This window comes from Rana temporaria, chromosome 1, assembly GCF_905171775.1.
Source record: "Rana temporaria chromosome 1, aRanTem1.1, whole genome shotgun sequence".
Taxonomy (NCBI): domain Eukaryota; kingdom Metazoa; phylum Chordata; class Amphibia; order Anura; family Ranidae; genus Rana; species Rana temporaria.
The window spans coordinates 531,134,301-531,152,876 of NC_053489.1; the positions used below are offsets into that span (position 1 = coordinate 531,134,301).

At 44.6% G+C, this 18,576-nt stretch overlaps 1 protein-coding gene across 1 annotated transcript in view; it reads left to right on the forward strand.

The window, feature by feature from the left end:
• GUCY1A1 (guanylate cyclase 1 soluble subunit alpha 1) overlaps window positions 1-18,576 on the forward strand; it is a 71,981-nt gene that overhangs the window by 48,888 nt on the left and 4,517 nt on the right. Inside the window, exons 5-7 of the mRNA XM_040332149.1 lie at window positions 385-870; window positions 3,897-4,040; window positions 5,380-5,534. Coding sequence (XP_040188083.1) covers window positions 385-870; window positions 3,897-4,040; window positions 5,380-5,534 — 785 coding nt within the window. The remainder of the gene's footprint in view (window positions 1-384; window positions 871-3,896; window positions 4,041-5,379; window positions 5,535-18,576) is intronic.

The following is an 18,576-nucleotide window of genomic DNA, read 5'->3' on the forward strand; positions in this document are numbered from 1 at the left end:
CCTGTGACAGTTTCTTAAGCTGTATTAAATCCTGCCTCACCAGAAGTTTGTAATGGCAGGGGTGGGGAAGGCATTGGAAGAGGAAGATTTCATTTTAATGAGGGCACGGCAGTACAAGGGATGCATAATACTGAAGGTAAGTAATGTCCCCTTGTGTTGTTTTTTTTTAAATAAATGTAGGCTTTAAACCTTTTGTTGCCAGGTCTGTACATCGTATGGAACTGACAACGGGGGGTTTTACGTACACTCCTAGTGGCTGCAGCCTCCAGGAGTACATGTATATCTGACAGGAAAAATAACCTTTCATTTAGGATGGTTATAAAAATTGGGGCATCTAATACTGGTGACCACTTTGTTCACAATGTCTTTGTCTTATATTTACAGACAATGAATTTAAAAGGCCAGATGATCTATGTCTTTGAATCCAGTGCCATTTTATTCATGGGGTCACCATGTGTGGATCGGCTAGAGGATTTTACAGGACGCGGTCTTTACCTTTCAGACATTCCCATCCACAATGCCTTGAGAGATGTTGTACTGATTGGAGAACAAGCCAGGGCACAAGATGGGCTGAAGAAGCGGCTGGGGAAGCTGAAAGGTACACTTGAACTTGCTCATCAGGCTTTGGAGGAAGAGAAGAAGAAAACTGTTGACCTTTTATTTTCTATCTTTCCTGGTGAAGTTGCCCAGCAGTTGTGGCAAGGGCAGACTGTGCAAGCCAAGAAATTTAGCAATGTGACAATGCTTTTTTCTGACATTGTAGGCTTCACTGCAATATGTTCTCATTGCTCACCCATGCAAGTTATTACCATGCTTAATGAACTCTATACACTTTTTGACTTCCACTGTGGAGACCTGGATGTCTACAAGGTATGCCTATTTTAACTTCCCTGTTCTGGTGCTAATAAGCAAAAATTATTGTTTTGTGCTACTTCTGGGGAAGATCAGCAGTAGAGGGTGTGGATATAATCACTAAATGGGTAAGCTCTACTATAATAAGATATAGTGCATAATTCTGGTGCCATATACAGGGATGCATGGGCCTAGAGAGATATATTGTATGTAGAAGTGATTTCTAATCTATGTTGGTTTCTTAATGTGTATATAAATCCTAAAGATATTTTTCAGTATGTATATAATTATGCTTTACTGTATACTGTTTTCTTAAGAAAATATTTCTTATAACGCATAATCTAGTGGATTAGCAGTAGAGATGAAAATTTAATTCTAGATATAACTTTATATTTTCGTTTTTTGGGGGAAAAGTAAGAACTTCTCATGTTACTATTGCTGTCTGCATCTGCCTGTGGAAATTTCATTTGTTTTCTGTTTCGCTGATTACTGCCATCAGAATAGGAAATAAAAGGAATCTTTATTGATGATATAAGTCTCATGGTTCAGAACAAAATAATGACTGATTAATCACAGAGTGTTCATTCAATATATGAGCAGCATATCTTGTAATCAGCTGAAGTGGAGGCAATTTTTAACTATAAGGAAAAAGTGTAATACTTTAGTACAAAATGATGATAGATTAGTCACAAAGTGTTCCCTCAACCAACAGTACAAGTAGCATACCTGATAAATGTTATTATAATTTAATCATCTATATTTCTTGACCTAGTTGAACTGTGAGTTTTGCATTTCATTTTTCTGCTCCCCTGATAAATTGCAGTAAACGACAGTGCACTTTTCCACTGTGGCCTATTTTCTTGAAACTCTGGAGGGATTGGGCTGACCACTGAAATGCTAATAGCTTTGCTACAATATGAGCAGGGCTGGGTAATTATGGCCCTAACAAGGCTTTTAGGGAAAAAAATGATGTTGGTTGGACAAATCACTGCTGACCTTAAATTTTTAGGAAGCTCCAATGACAAGATCTATTTTCGTGAGTATGTGGATTCCTCTTTACTAGGGATGAGCCGAACACCCCCCGGTTCTGTTCGCACCAGAACCTGCGAACGGACCGAAAGTTCACGCAAACTTTAGAACCACATTAAAGTATTTGGGACTCGAACGATCAAAACATGCAAGTTATTGTCCTAAAAAGGGTCTGGGGACCCGGGTCCTGCTACAGGGGACATTTATCAATGCAAAAAAAAGTTTTAGAAACTGCAGTTTTTTCGGGAGCAGTGATTTTAATGATGCTTAAAGTGAAAAAAGAAAAATAAATATTCCTTTAAATAGCGCCCCTGCTGGATGTCTATATTATGCCTGTGAAGTGGCACATGTCCCCCCCCCCCCGGCCATTACCACCCCCTTTGGGTCTTGTATGGATATTAAGGGAAACCCTGCACCCAAATTTAAAAAAAGAAAGACGTGGGGCCCCCAGGCCCTATATACTCTGAACAGCAGTATGCAGGCGGTGAAAATAAGACAGGGACTGTAAATCAAAATACTGCAGGTCCCTGCCTGTATTTGTATGAGAACACCAGCAATTTTATTCAGGTAAGCTTTAGCTGCACACTGTGCAAAGGACCCAGTACACTAAGTGAAAATACTGCAGCTAGCACAATCACCTGCCTGCCTGTCAGTATATTATGAAGAGAATACAGGAACGGATCTAGCCAAACTGAATACAGTGTATAAATATATATACAACACCTGGAATGCATATATATCCTCTACACACTGTAACTGAAGCTAACTGACTCGCCTGCCTGCTCTATCTAACTCAAAATAAATGACACTGTCTCTCTCTGTCTGTCTTTAACCAACGCCGCAACACACTACACAAGGCCGCCACGCAGGCAGCCTTATATAGTGTGGGGTGTGTTCTAAACCCCTGAGACATATTGGCTTTGTTTTTTTCCGCGCTGTGATTGGTCAAAGAATGTGGGTCATTGTGCATGCTTGGCCAATCATCAGCCAGCAATGCACTGTGATGCCGCAGTGAATTATGGGCTGTGACACGCCACTCTAATTTGGCGTGATTGGCCCATAATGTTCAAAATTCGGCGAACGGTTGAACAGCCGATGTTCGAGTCGAACATGGGTTCGACTCGAAGCTCATCACTACTCTTTACAAGTTGCTTAATGATACTGTGTTGCACCAACAACAACACAATTAAGTACTCTCAGTACTTTTTTAAATGCAATTTTTCAGGACAAGCTTTTAGATGTCTACCCTCTTCTTTTAAGCCCAGTCAGTACTAATACACAGAGATTTAGCAAAATGTTAGGTCCATAGCAGTTTGTTAAACTTCTGTGTACCAATACTGCTTAGACATGCTAGACCCCTAAATGCTTGTCCTGAAAATTTAAACATTGGAGCACATGAAAACAGCATCGCAGACAGTACTCAACTTTGACATCTCCTGGCATATTCTAGATAATGTAAAAGAAATTAAAATTCAAACAGGGGAATTGAAGTGGATGTAAACTCTCCATATACCCAGTGAATTGAACTGCCTCAGATGATACACAGAGATGAAACAAATCTCCCTACATAAGTTTTGCATGTATAACTTCTGTCTTCAGTTAAATACTGTATACTGTTAAGAAAGTGCACATTGTGTTAGATTTTTCTCTTCCTGTTTCAGCAGGGGGAGGGGAGTCTTGCCATACACTGTGAGACAGCTGATTGGAGGAAAGGCACACACCCCCCTTCACATAGGCAGAGACTTGCAGAGCTGTGCTGTGAATAGATCAGCTCAAGATCAAAAGCACTAGATATGATAACATGTGTGGTTATTTTTACTTGCATACATGCAGTTTATATAGAATGATTATATAAATTATATAAATTATATAATCAATTTTGATTGGCTGGTAGAGGTACTGAGCTCTAAACCCCACGTTACAACATAGATTTTAGGTAGTAGCTTTTAAGCCAATACTGATATATATCTTTTAAGCAGATATTAACATTATCAAATAACATTTTCTGTTTCAAGGTGGAAACTATTGGGGATGCTTACTGTGTGGCAGGAGGATTACATAAAGAAAGTGAGACACATGCTTTTCAGGTTGCATTGATGGCATTAAACATGATGGAACTCTCAGATACAGTAACGTCTCCTCATGGTGAGCCCATCAAGGTATGTTATCATCTGTATATCAAAAGCAATATATTAGAAACATCTATTTCTCAATAATAATAATAATGCGTAACTTATCCAGGAATGTTACATGTATCTTCTGCTGTTAGAATACACTGACTAGTGGCTGCAGCCACTGATCAACGGAAAAATGTTTCAACTTTTCCTTTGACAGAAGTCGATTAAGGAAAAGCTGACACACTGATCGAAGTTCAGCTGGTCCCACTAATAACACTTCAAACCAACTCTGACTATGGGTATATTGTAGCTGGTGCAAACAACTGCTACACCATTTCATACATAAGCAGAAATTATGAACTGCTGTGGAACAATAGTCAAAACATGACATAGATCGTCTTTTAGGTGCTGCCATGCATGGATCTGTGTATTTACATGTAGCGATAACCCCTAAAGGGGGTAATAAAGCAGATCTACCTTACCTATTAGGAGGCCAAGCCCAGATATCAGTTCCATAGCACACAGAGAAACACAAGCTCATTGTAGGGGTGTCTACATGCACCCCCACTTTAAAAACTGGCTTTGTCCTCATTTGCCAAAAACTTGCTCTTGCCCCCAAGAGCAGAGTATCCTGATTTACAGGGGTAGGTTGGGGTGCAATGGGTAGGCAATAACAGTTATAACATAGTAAATAAAGTTTTGCATAAAGAAGGACTTCAGAACACATAACAAAAACATTGCCACAGGCGAAGTCAGGCATGTAATGACAGGTACTCTTGCAATAAGAATATCAAAGCAGTACATTGTATTATCAGGTAGATCCACACCACTATCTAATCATTACAGCAAATAACAAAAGCTAAGTCCACAGTCTTTTTATTTATTGTAGTAGTTGAACACAGGTGGGTAGAGGGATGAGGGTGCAGGATACCCCTGACACAAGCAGGTGCAGGAGGGCAGTTTGCCAAGCAAAGTCTTTCAATAGCAACCTGAAATATTGCTGGAGATAAAGGGGACAGTTGGTTAGACCTGACCTAAAAAATACATTGCTGCTTCACTGAGTAGGGCTCAGTGCTGGACGCTACACAGAGATTTGGTGTTAAAAAGGGTCTGAAAGATGCAAACATATTGTGCAGAGGAAGATGCAAGAGAGAAATGAATTGAAACTGTTGACAGCTGCATTTATTACACTTCAGGCTAAACAGTTTTGCTTCCAATTATTATTTCAAAAGACCACCTGTGCTGAGGTTGAGTTAAAACTGCTGCAAAATGTAAAAACCTGTTTAAAAGCCTAAATAGGAAATACCAAATATACAAGTTAGAGTTTTAAATATGCTTTTATAAATGTATTACTTATTGGCTTCTTGTTTATCTACAATAGATGCGTATTGGGCTGCATTCTGGTTCAGTGTTTGCTGGAGTCGTAGGAGTAAAAATGCCACGCTATTGCCTTTTTGGAAACAATGTGACTCTTGCCAATAAATTTGAGTCATGCAGTGAGCCAAGGAAGATAAACATCAGTCCTACTACGTACAGGTAAATAACCAATATAGTAATACTTCAGCTTTTATTATATAAAACAACTCACATCAGGCCTACCTTGCACCAACATAGTCCCCTGAATTCCAGTGCACATACCTGGTACTGAACTCATTGCCAGGTCGAGAAAAAAACTCCATAAGATTAAATTGTCACTGATTATTGATTGTTGTTATCCTAGTTAATTCAAACTTTCCTATTTTCTGGTAACAGTAAGGCTGGCCATACATTATACAATTTTCTTATTCAAGTTCCTTTATGCCTTGTTTCCACTGAGCGGAACAGTTCGGGTTGGTACAGTTTGGAACGCTTAGAATGGTCCGATCTATTCTGGTGAGCATTTCCACTGCAAGTCGGACCGTCAGGGGCCATACAGGGTTTAGAAAAAATGCCTAGCGTGTCCACCAATCAGTGGAATGTATTGTTGCTCCGCCCTGACCGAACCGTTCCATTTTCTATGGCCCCACATCTGAAGCAGGACCCAGAATGGTGTGGTACGGTTCGGTTTTATGGCACACTTTCATAATGGAAACATCCAAAATAGCGTACCGTAACGAACCGTACTGATCCGCTCAGTGGAAACGAGGCATTAGATTCACCTTCAACTATTGTATGTAGTGCAAGGACCGGCCTGATTGCATTCAAATTAAAAGTGTTTAGGTTTGACCTCATATTATATGGTTTTTGGAAAATCAAAAAGGAAAACTGTATAATGTATGGCCAGTCTAAGCTTGGAAAGTGGGGGTAAAGGTTTTAAACTGATCTCCAGGCAAACAGCTAAATACAAAGATGAAAAATATATGGGAGTTGTTTTACCTGCCAAATTATTTGTATTCTGTCAATCCAATTTTTTGGAGAATGACATAACTGTGCTATACAGCACAATCTGCATGGTAGGGTAGGAGGTATGATTTCATTCCGCTGCAGTTCAGTCACTAACAAGTCTCCCTTTCACACCCTCCTTATGATTGGACAGTGAAGGAGAAGCAGCTGACTGATGAGCTTATATCTCTGTTATCTTGCTCTCTCCTCCTATTAGCATGCTTTTTGCACAACTGATTGGATCCTTGTTCTGCTTCCCAAAGAGCACATAAGCAGTATTTAAGATGGGTACTAACTAGGGCTGCAGAAATTAATGATTAATTCCTCGATTAATCGTTCAATTATTTGATCAATCAAAATTCTTTTGAACGGTACTCACCTCTCCGCGGATCGGCACACCACTCCATCCGCGGATTGAGCCCATAGGAAATGCTGTGGCTTCGGCCTAGGTGAGAGGTGCACTGACGTCATCACCACCCGCCTCAACTGCTCGTGGACCTGCTTGTGTAGTGGTAAGCAAGCAGATAATCGTATATAGAGTGGGGGAGATGTAGGGAGATGTGGGGAGATGTGGATATTACAGTGGGGGAGATGTGGGGAGATGTGGATATTATAGTGGGGGGAGATGTGGATATTACAGTGGGGGAGATGACGTGGATATTAAAGTGGGGGAGATACAGTAGGTGAACCCGATTTTGTGTCAATCTCGCTCTCTTTCTCGGCGAGATTGAGCACCTACGAGCCCCATCGCGGGAGCCAGCGCCGAGCTGGCTTGCCGCGATGGAGACAGAGCCGTCATAGAAGCGACGGGAGATCCGACTTGGATTCCCGCCAATTCTACACGTGTGCGGCGTTTGTTATGAATCCTGAGGGGGAAGTCCCCGCCGGATTTTAAATAAAAATCCGGCATGGGTCCCCCCCTCAGGAGCATACCGGGCCCTTAGGTCTGTTATGGGTTGTAAGGAGAGCCCCCCTACACCGAAAAAAACGGCGTAGGGGGTCCCCCTACAATCCATACCAGACCCGTATCCAAAGCACGCTACCCGGCCAGCCAGGAAGGGAGTGGGGACGAGCGAGCGCCCCCCCCCTCTCCTGAGCCGTACCAGGCTGCATGCCCTCAACATGGGGGGGTTGGGTGCTCTGGGGCAGGGGGGCGCACTGCGGCCCCCCCACCTCAGAGCACCCTGTCCCCATGTTGATGAGGACAGGGCCCCTTCCCGACAACCCTGGCCGTTGGTTGTCGGGGTATGCGGGCGGGAGGCTTATCGGAATCTGGGAGCCCCCTTTAATAAGGGGGCCCCCAGATACCGGCCCCCCACCCTAAGTGAATGAGTATGGGGTACATCGTACCCCTACCCATTCACCTGCAAGAAAAGTGGTAAAAACACAAATAAACCACACAGGGTATTAAAATATTTTATTTTTCTGCTCCGAAGGCCTCCCCTGTCTTCTTTATTAGCTCTTTTACCAGGGGAGGCTTCTTCTTTGACGTCTTCGGGTGGGTGGGGGCCGCCGTCTGGTTCTCTTCCACCGCCGGGGGGGGGTCGCTTTTAAAAAAGCCCCCACCCCCCGGCGGGTTTCCTCCGGCGTCTTCGGCGGGGCTCTTCTTCTTCCGCTATCCCGACGGGTCTTCTCAACTCTCCGGGGGTCTCCTTCTGTCTTCGCCGCTCTCCGCTCTTGACTCGTCGCACCCCGGTTCTTCGTCTCGCTGTCCGGTGTCTTCTTCCGTGCTTTACGTCTTCTCCTTCCGTGCTGTGATGAGTTCTTCTTCCGCGCTGTGACGTCATGTTCTTCACTTCTCTCCTTCTCCCGGTGTTGACACGTCGCCGGCTCCTCTCTGCAATGACGGGTGCGCGGGTGCATCGGTCCACGTGGGTAGGTATCACATGGGTAGGTACAGAGCATGATGGGACTGTGAGGCCTATATAGGTCCGATGCAAGGCGCGCATCCGTCATTTCAGCGAGGAGGACCGGCGAGTCAACATCGGGAGAAGAAGAGAAGTGAAGAACATGACGTCACAGCACGGAAGAAGAACTCATCACAGCGCGGAAGAAGACGTACAGCACGGAAGAAGACACCGGACAGCGAGACGAAGAACCGGGGTGCGCCGAGTCAACAACGGAGAGCGGCGAAGACAGAAGGAGAACCCCGGAGAGTTGAGAAGACCTGTCGGGATAGCGGAAGAAGAAGAGCCCCGCCGAAGACGCCGGAGGAAACCCGCCGGGGGGTGGGGGCTTTTTTAAAAGCGACCCCCCCCGGCGGTGGAAGAGAACCAGACGGCGGCCCCCACCCACCCGAAGACGTCAAAGAAGAAGCCTCCCCTGGTAAAAGAGCTAATAAAGAAGACAGGGGAGGCCTCCGGAGCAGAAAAATAAAATATTTTAATACCCTGTGTGGTTTATTTGTGTTTTTACCACTTTTCTTGCAGGTGAATGGGTAGGGGTACGATGTACCCCATACTCATTCACTTAGGGTGGGGGGCCGGTATCTGGGGGCCCCCTTATTAAAGGGGGCTCCCAGATTCCGATAAGCCTCCCGCCCGCATACCCCGACAACCAACGGCCAGGGTTGTCGGGAAGGGGCCCTGTCCTCATCAACATGGGGACAGGGTGCTCTGAGGTGGGGGGGCCGCAGTGCGCCCCCCTGCCCCAGAGCACCCAACCCCCCCATGTTGAGGGCATGCAGCCTGGTACGGCTCAGGAGAGGGGGGGGGCGCTCGCTCGTCCCCACTCCCTTCCTGGCTGGCCGGGTAGCGTGCTTTGGATACGGGTCTGGTATGGATTGTAGGGGGACCCCCTACGCCGTTTTTTTCGGCGTAGGGGGGCTCTCCTTACAACCCATAACAGACCTAAGGGCCCGGTATGCTCCTGAGGGGGGGACCCATGCCGGATTTTTATTTAAAATCCGGCGGGGACTTCCCCCTCAGGATTCATAACAAACACCGCACACGTGTAGAATTGGCGGGAATCCAAGTCGGATCTCCCGTCGCTTCTATGACGCGCTTGCTGGGATGTGCTGTCACTATTCCAGTGAGTGCGAGGTGTCGGGGAGATCTCGGCACCCTGTCGCCGAGTATCAGCGCGACGCTGTCGTGCTAAAAGCACAATATCACAAACACCTACTGTATGGATATTACAGTGGGGGAGATGTGGATATTACAGTTGGGGAGATGTGGATATTACAGTGGGGGAGATGTGGATATTACAGTGGGGGGAGATGTGGATATTACAGTGGGGGGAGATGTGGATATTACAGTGGGGGAGATGACGTGGATATTACAGTGGGGGAGATGTGGGGAGATGTGGATATTACAGTGGGGGAGATGACGTGGATATTACAGTGGGGAGATGTGGATATTACAGTGGGGGAGATGTGGATATTTCAGTGGGGGAGATGTGGATATTACAGTGGGGGGAGATGTGGATATTACAGTGGGGGGAGATGTGGATATTACAGTGGGGGAGATGACGTGGATATTACAGTGGGGGAGATGTGGGGAGATGTGGATATTACAGTGGGGGAGATGACGTGGATATTACAGTGGGGAGATGTGGATATTACAGTAGGGGAGATATGGATATTACAGTGGGGGGAGATGTGGATATTACAGTGGGGGAGATGATGTGGATATTACAGTGGGGGAGGGTGGGGACGTGGATATTACAGTAGGTGACCGCGATATTGTGTCAATCTCACTCCCTTTCTCGGCGAGATTGACCACCTACGAGCCCCGTTGCGGGAGCCAGCACCGAGCCGGCTCGCCGCGATGGGAAAAAGCCTACATAGAAGCGACGGGGATCTGACTTGGATTCCTGCCAATTCTAGCCACGGCGTTTGGTATGAATCATGAGGGGGAACTCCATGAGGCCTATATAAATCGGTGCGAGTCGCGTACCCATCATTACAGCGGGAGGAAGCGTCGCGTCAACATAAGAAGAAGGCAGAAGACGGCAAAGAAGAGTGGGCTGCGCCGCTGCTAGTAAGAGAGCTATAAAGAAGATAGCGGTGGCCAGCCCCGAAGAAGGCACCGGAGAGCGAGCGGAAGAAGAACCGGGTGGCGCTGAGACAACAGGAGAGCGGAGAAGATGGAAGAAGACCCCCCCGGAGAGTGGAGAAGACCCCCCGGAGAGTGGAGAAGACCCCCGGAGCTGACTAATAAATTATTTTAAAACCCTGTGTTGTGTGTTTATTTTATTGACATTTTTCTTCCAGGTGAATGGGTAGGGGTACAATGTACCCCATATTCGTTCACCTAGGGTGGGGGGCCGGTATCTGGGGGCCCCCTTATTAAAGGGGGCTCCCAGATTCCGATAAGCCCCCCGCCCGCAGACCCCGACAACCAACGGCCAGGGTTGTCGGGAAGAGGCCCTGTCCTTATCAACATGGGGACAGGGTGCTTTGGGGTGGGGGGGCCACAGGGCGCCCCCCTGCCCCAGAGCACTCAACCCCCCCATGTTGAGGGCATGCGGCCTGGTACGGCTCAGTAAGGGGGGGGCGCTCGCTCGTCCCCACTCCTTTCCTGACCAGCCGGGCGGCGTGCTTTGATACGGGTCTGGTATGTATTGTGGGAGAACCCCCGGTGTAGGGGGACTCCTTACAATCCATACCAGACCTAAGGGCCTGGTATGTCCCTGGGGGGGAACTCATGCCATTTTTTTATTAAAAATTTGACGTGGAGTACCCCCCCCCATGATTCATACCAAACACTGTGGCTAGAATTGGCGGGAATCCAAGTCGGATCCCCGTCGCTTCTACGACGCGCTCGCTGGAATGTGCTTTTCCTATTCCAGCGAGTGTGAGATGTCGGCACCATGTCGCCGAGAATCAGCGCAATGCCGTCGTGCTGGAAACACATTCTCGGCGACAGGTACTGTACACTTGGGAGATGTGGATATTACAGTGGGGGAGATGACGTCGATATTACAGTGGGGGAAATGACGTGGATATTACAGTGGGGAGATGTGGATATTACAGTGGGGGAGATGACGTGAATATTACAGTGGGGGAGATGACATGGATATTACAGTGGGGGAGAAGTGGGGAGATGTGGATATTACAGTGGGGGAGATGTGGATATTACAGTGGGGGGAGATGTGGATATTACAGTGGGGGAGATGACGTCGATATTACAGTGGGGGAGATGACGTGAATATTACAGTGGGGGAGATGACATGGATATTACAGTGGGGGAGAAGTGGGGAGATGTGGATATTACAGTGGGGGAGATGTGGATATTACAGTGGGGGGAGATGTGGATATTACAGTGATGGAGCTGACGTGGATATTACAGTGGGGAGATGACGTGGATATTACAGTGGGAGAGACATGGATATTACAGTGGGGGCAGATGTGGATATTACAGTGGGGGAGATGACGTGGATATTACAGTGGGGGAGATGTGGATATTACAGTGGGGAGATGTGGATATTACAGTGGGGAGATGTGGATATTACAGTGGGGAGATGTGGATATTACAGTGGGGGAGATGACGTGGATATTACAGTGGGGGCAGATGTGAATATTAAAGTGGGGGTGATGACGTGGATATTACAGTGGGGCAGATGTGGATATTACAGTGGGGGAGATGACGTGGATATTACAGTGGGGGAGATGACGTGGATATTACAGTGGGGGAGATGACTGTGGATATTACAGTGGGGGAGATGACGTGGATATTACAGTGGGGGAGATGACGTGGATATTACAGTGGGGGAGATGTCTGTGGATATTACAGTGAAGGATATCTCTGTGGATATTACAGTGGGGGAGATGGCGACATTGCAGTTATAATTAATCAAAATTAGTTGATTAATCGATTAAAAAAATATAGACTAATCGAACACAAAAAATTTGATCAGTAACAGCCCTAGTACTAACTATTCCTACTGTATCCAAAACCAGAAGAAAAAGTATTGGATATAAATTTACATTATCTCTTACAGAACATAAGCAGGCAAAGATCTTCTAAAAGTTTTTTTCTGCAGGTTCAGTTCTAATTTTTCCTTTTCAGTTTTCCAAAAACTTGCAAAAACTGATGAAGCATTTTTAAAAATTTTAAAAAATAACAAACGTGTTACATTTACCTGCACTGTGCTGTGATTTTGCACAGAGCAGCCTCGATCCTCCTCTTATTGGGTCCCCCGCCGGCGCTCCTTGCTCAGGAGCCCCTCTCTGTGTGTCCATATGACACACAGTGCAGGATTCGTCTTGGCCCCCCACTCCTCCTCACTGGCTCTAATTGACAGCAGCAGGAGCCAATGGCTCCTGGTGATGTAGCTGAGCCAATAAGGAACGAGAGAGTCTCAGCTCTTGTGCAGTCAGCTGGTTTGAGATCAGGCTCCGGTATGTATTTGGGGGGGCTGAGGTGTGAGCTGCATGCAGAAGGTTTTTCACTTTAAAGAATAGAATGCAGTAATGTAAAATAAACCTTCTGCCTTTACAACCACTTTAAGAAATATTAAAGATCAGTTTTACCCAGTACTGATTTCTCAATCTTTCAAAGCTACTGGTGGGATGAAAAAGAACCCATTCAATTCTTTTATCTCTTGGGGGCCCTCTCTTCCCCTCAGCAGAACCAAAGGAGTTTCATTTTCATCAATGAAGTTTTGAAAGGATGGGAGCGCCACACCAGCTTGTACAGACTTTTTTATTTTGGAACAGCCAATGCGTTTCGGGGGCTCAGCACTCACCCTTCATCGGGACTTAAAACTAGACAATAAAGAATATACAAAGAATCATCCTTAACCACTTGCCGCCCGCCAATGACAGATTGACTTCGGCAAAGTGGTTTCAATATCCTGACTGGACGTCATATGACGTCCTCAGGATATTGAGCCGCTGCGTGCCCCCGGGGGCGCGCATCGCGGCGATCGTTGTTGTAGGGTGTCAGTCTGACACCCCGCAACACTGATCTAGGTAAAGAGTCGCTGACGGAGACTCTTTACCACGTGATCAGCCGTGTCCAATGACGGCTGATCACGATGTAAACAGGAAAAGCCGGTAATCGGCTTTTCCTCACTCGCGTCTGTCAGACACGAGTAGAGAAGAGCCGATCGGCTGCTCCTCTGACAGGGGGGTTTGCGCTGATTGATTATCAGCGCAGTCCCCCCCCACTGGACCACCAGGGATGCCACTAGACCTCCAGGGATGCCCAACACAGATGCCACCAGGGATGCCCACCTAGACCACCAGGGATGACAAACACAAAAAAAGGATGCCAATCAGTGCCCACAATGGATGCCAATCAGTGCCCACAATGGGCATCACTGATTGGCAGGCATTGTTTGGCACTGATTGGCATCCTACATTAGTGCAACACATTAAAGTGCCCATCTATGCCGCCTATCAGTGCCCATCCATGCCGCCTATCCGTGCCCATCCATGCCACCTATCTGTGCCCATCCGTGTTGCCTATCCGTGCCCATCCATGCCGCCTATCCATGCCCATCCATGCCGCCTACCTGTGCCCATCCATGCCGCCTATCGGTGCCCATCCGTGTCGCCTATCCGTGCCCATCCATGACACCTATCCGTGCCCATCTGTGCCGCCTATCAGTGCCGATCATCAGTGCCCATCAATGCCACCAAATCAGTGCCACCTCATCGGTGCCCATCAGTGCCCGTCAGTGAAGTCCCATCAGTAAAGGAGAAAACTTACTTTTTTGCAATGTTTTATAACAGAAACAAAAAAAACTTTTTTCTTTCTAAATTTTCGGTCATTTTTTATTTATTTTTTTGCAGAAAATAAAAATCCCAGAGGTGATCAAATACCACCAAAAGAAAGCTCTATTTGTGGGAACAAAATGATAAAAATTTAGTTTGGGTACAGTGTAGCACGACCGTGCAATTGTCATTCAAAGTGCAACAGCGCTGAAAGCTAAAAATTAGTCTGGGCGGGAGGGTGTATAAATGCCCGGTATGGTACGGCCGGGTGGGTGCTTCCTCCTTCTGAGTAAACGTTCAAGAACATCCCTCAGAAGAAGGGGGGTTGCGCGTGTGCCCGCACAGCCGGCGCGATCCCGATGTGCTCCTTTTATCCGGATACGGCTCATCTCCGATCAGCAGGAGGGCTCTGTGATTGGCCCTCCTGAAGACACAATGGCTGTGTCCAATCACAGCCGTCATGTGATGTAAATAGAGACGGTTGCTAGGCGATAGGCTCTCCTCTCCTCACACAGAAGTTGTCAGTGAGGAGAGCAGATCGCTGCAGCGGGCTGGTGATCAGTGAGTATGAGCTGTTTTTTACAGCTTTTTACACACAAATCAACAGCCTAGTGTCCCCACAGTGTAAACACACAATGTTAACACACAAGTCCCCAAAACACATGTCCTCACACAGTAAAAACACCTGTCCCCCACACATGTAACAGTAAAAGCACATGTCCCAATGATCATCTGCACACATATGTCCGTGATCACCTGCGCACATCTGTACATGATCATCTGCATGCATATGTCCGTGATCACACAAACCAATTATTATACACCTAACTGTATTTATTTTACTAAAAACATGTAGCAGAATATATTTAGGCTTAAATTCATGACAAAATTTGATTTTAATGGATTACTTTTAAAATAGAATGAAGGAAATATATTTTTTTTAACCAAATTTTCGCTCTTTTTTCGCTTATATTGCAAAAAAAAAAAAAAAACGGAGCCATGAATAAATACCACCAAAAGAAATTTGTGTGAACAAAATGATAAAAATTTCATTAGGGCACAATGTAGCATGATCGCGCAATTGCCATTGAAAGTGCGAGAGCGCTGAAAGCTGAAAATTGGTCTGGGAAGGAAGGGGGCAAAAGTGCCCAGTATTGATGTGGTTAAAATGTGTTAAAAGCAATGGAAATATACAGCTATAAAAGTACAAATGCCTTAATGCAGTAATTATCAGAGCCAAAAAGGACATACATTACTCGATTAAAGCGGGGGTTCACCCAAAAATCAACTTTCTGCCAATAGATCCAGCATACTGCTGACATCTGCAGTATGCTGTTTTTTTTTTTTTTTTGTACTTATCGTTTTATCAGTAAAAACGATACTTAATATTTCTTAAAGTGACAGATTTTTTATATATTTTTATATATATTTATTTATTCTTACTTTTGATTTCCAGGCGTCTATCTGTGCTTCTCCCGAAGAAGCGAGACGCCTCTCGTGATATGTGTCGAGACCTAGCACAATCATCCTAGACTACTGACAGTTACCTGCATGATACATTCAGATCTCATGGAAAGGTCTATGACAAAAATGCAATATTGATTTATATTTTGATATTTAATATGTTGTTTTTCCTGTATTAATTGTGGTTTTTAAATGTTTGTTAAATAAATCATTTATGCATGTTACTTGAGGTGTGCTTTTTAAAATACCCATGGGCATTTCTGATTTTTTTGTTGTGTGCTTATTTTACCTTACATGTTTTATTTGGCCTTCTTGGTTTTTATACTTCTTAGTTTAAAGCGGGGGTTCACCCAAAAATCAACTTTCTGCCAATAGATCCAGCATACTGCTGACATCTGCAGTATGCTGTTTATTTTTTTGGTACTTATCGTTTTATCAGCCTATGTTATCCGGCTCCGAGCGGGGATTCCTTCGGGGAATAGGCGTTCCTAAGCCAAGCAGATTTGATTGACGGGCTGCTAAAGCGCGTCACGCCTTCCGAAAATACCCAAAGTGACACTCGAGTGTTTACGGCGCCTGCGCCTGTCGTGTAGAGCTGACTGCGCAGGCGCCGTAAACACTCGAGCAGCACTTCGGGTATTTTCGGAAGGTGTGATGCGCTTTAGCAGCCCGTCAATCATCTCCGCTTGGCTTAGGAACGCCTATACCCGGAAGGAATCCCCGCTCGGAGCCGGATAACATAGGCTGATAAAACGATAAGTACCAAAAAAATAAACAGCATACTGCAGATGTCAGCAGTATGCTGGATCTATTGGCAGAAAGTTGATTTTTGGGTGAACCCCCGCTTTAAACTAAGAAGTATAAAAACCAAGAAGGCCAAATAAAACATGTAAGGTAAAATAAGCACACAACAAAAAAATCAAAAATGCCCATGGGTATTTTAAAAAGCACACCTCATGTATAAATGATTTATTTAACAAACATTTAAAAACCACAATTAATACAGGAAAAACAACATATTAAATATGTATAAATGATTTATTTAACAAACATTTAAAAACCACAATTAATACAGGAAAAACAACATATTAAATATCAAAATATAAATCAATATTGCATTTTTGTCATAGACCTTTCCATGAGATCTGAATGTATCATGCAGGTAACTGTCAGTAGTCTAGGATGACTGTGCTAGGTCTCGACACATATCACGAGAGGCGTCTCGCTTCTTCGGGAGAAGCACAGATAGACGCCTGGAAATCAAAATTAAGAATAAATAAATATATATAAAAATATATAAAAAATCTGTCACTCTAAGAAATATTAAGTATCGTTTTCACCCCATACTGATTTTTCAATCTTTCAAAGCTACTGGTGGGATGAAAAAGAGCCTATTGGATTCTTTTATCTCTTGAGGACCCCCACGGCCCCTCGTCAGAACCAAAGAAGCTATATTCTCATCAATGACTTTTCATATATTTATTTTATTTAATCTTTTAATTAATTTTCATTTATTTAAACATAGCAGGATCAGTGAAAAGATCCCTGCTGCAGCAGGAATTATATGTGTGTGTGTGTGGGGGGGGGGGGGGGGTAATCTTGAAAAGTCTGACAACATCGCTGATATATTGGTTTGAAATTGGAACAGTTCTTTATCAAAATAAAGTATTTTCAGTCCCTGACTATAAATATCCTAAAGGATATACAAGGTTTCACAAGATGTTTAATGAAGGCCTTCATCAGTTCACTTCCTTTATTCATTTTGCCAGTCAGGTGTTAGTACAAGGTTCTGTTTTTTTATTCAAATAGTTAATTTGTGTATGAAAATACCACACTGCTGTAGGGTTTTGTATTGTACTTTATATATATTTTTTTCTTTTTGACAATACATTTTGCACAGCAGTAACTTCCTCATTCCTTTGAAAGCTAAAACTGATAAAAATAACGCGACTCAACTAAAAATGTACTATAATTGGGTTACTTGCTTACTATATCTCTGAAAAAAATATTATTTTGTAGTAACATATTATTAATTAACTTCTTTAGAACACTACAGTTTACATCATAAAATCAATAATTATGTGGTTTCTTTATAGAAATGTTTAAAAAATCATCTTGATGAAAATAACCAAGTGTGTTATAAAGCTTGTTTAGTTGTAATTTAATTTTGCACATAGGGGCAGCCAAATTTGCTCATTACATAAGCAGATCCTGCTTTGCACTTGGAAAAAGAATCAGCCAATACATCTTTAGTAAATCAACCTCAATGGTTTTGTTTTGTTGCTCCCTTCCAAAATGCAAGTCGACAACTGTTGTCCTATGTCAGTAGTTGTTACAAGAAAGACAGTGAAGTATTCAAAAGAAATTAGGAATCTTGAGCTGGGTATGCACATCTCGAAATTCAACAGGAACCAGACGAATTTCGATCTGTGTGTAGCCCTGTCTGTTAAACAGAAGCCAGGTGTTAGATCAGTTTCTGTCTAATGGTCCTGCTGGAAAAACAGCATTCGATCAGCCACTGCAGCAAATGACTGCTGTTCTGATATGTGAATTCTGACGGGGGTCAGTCACCATTGTCAGAATTTAATTGTGCAGCTGGGGAGATGCCTGCATCCTCATTGTTTGCATAGATGCATAGTTGGTAAGGTTGAATAAAGAAAACAGTCCATCCAGTTCAAGCTATTGTTTTCACTAAGATGCACAGGGACAGATTCATCAAGAGATACGACGGCGGATCTCCTGATCCGCCGTCGTATCTCTGAGATCCGCCGTCGTATCTGTGAGAGCCGACGGTCGGATCTATGAGGCTGATTCATAGAATCAGATTCCTCATAGATCTCCCTTAGATCCGACTCGTGTAAGTGACTTACACCAGTCGAATCTTAGGCTGCAATCTACCGCCGGCCGCGTCGGATATGCAAATGAGTAGAACCGCCGATTCAAGTACGCCCGCCCGTCGCTTTTTTTTAACGTCGTTTGCGTTCGGCTTTTTCCGGCAGATAGCTACCCCTGCTATATGAGGGGTAGCTAATGTTAAGTATGGCCGTCGTTCCCGCGCCGAGATTCAAATTTTTACGTCGTTTGCGTAAG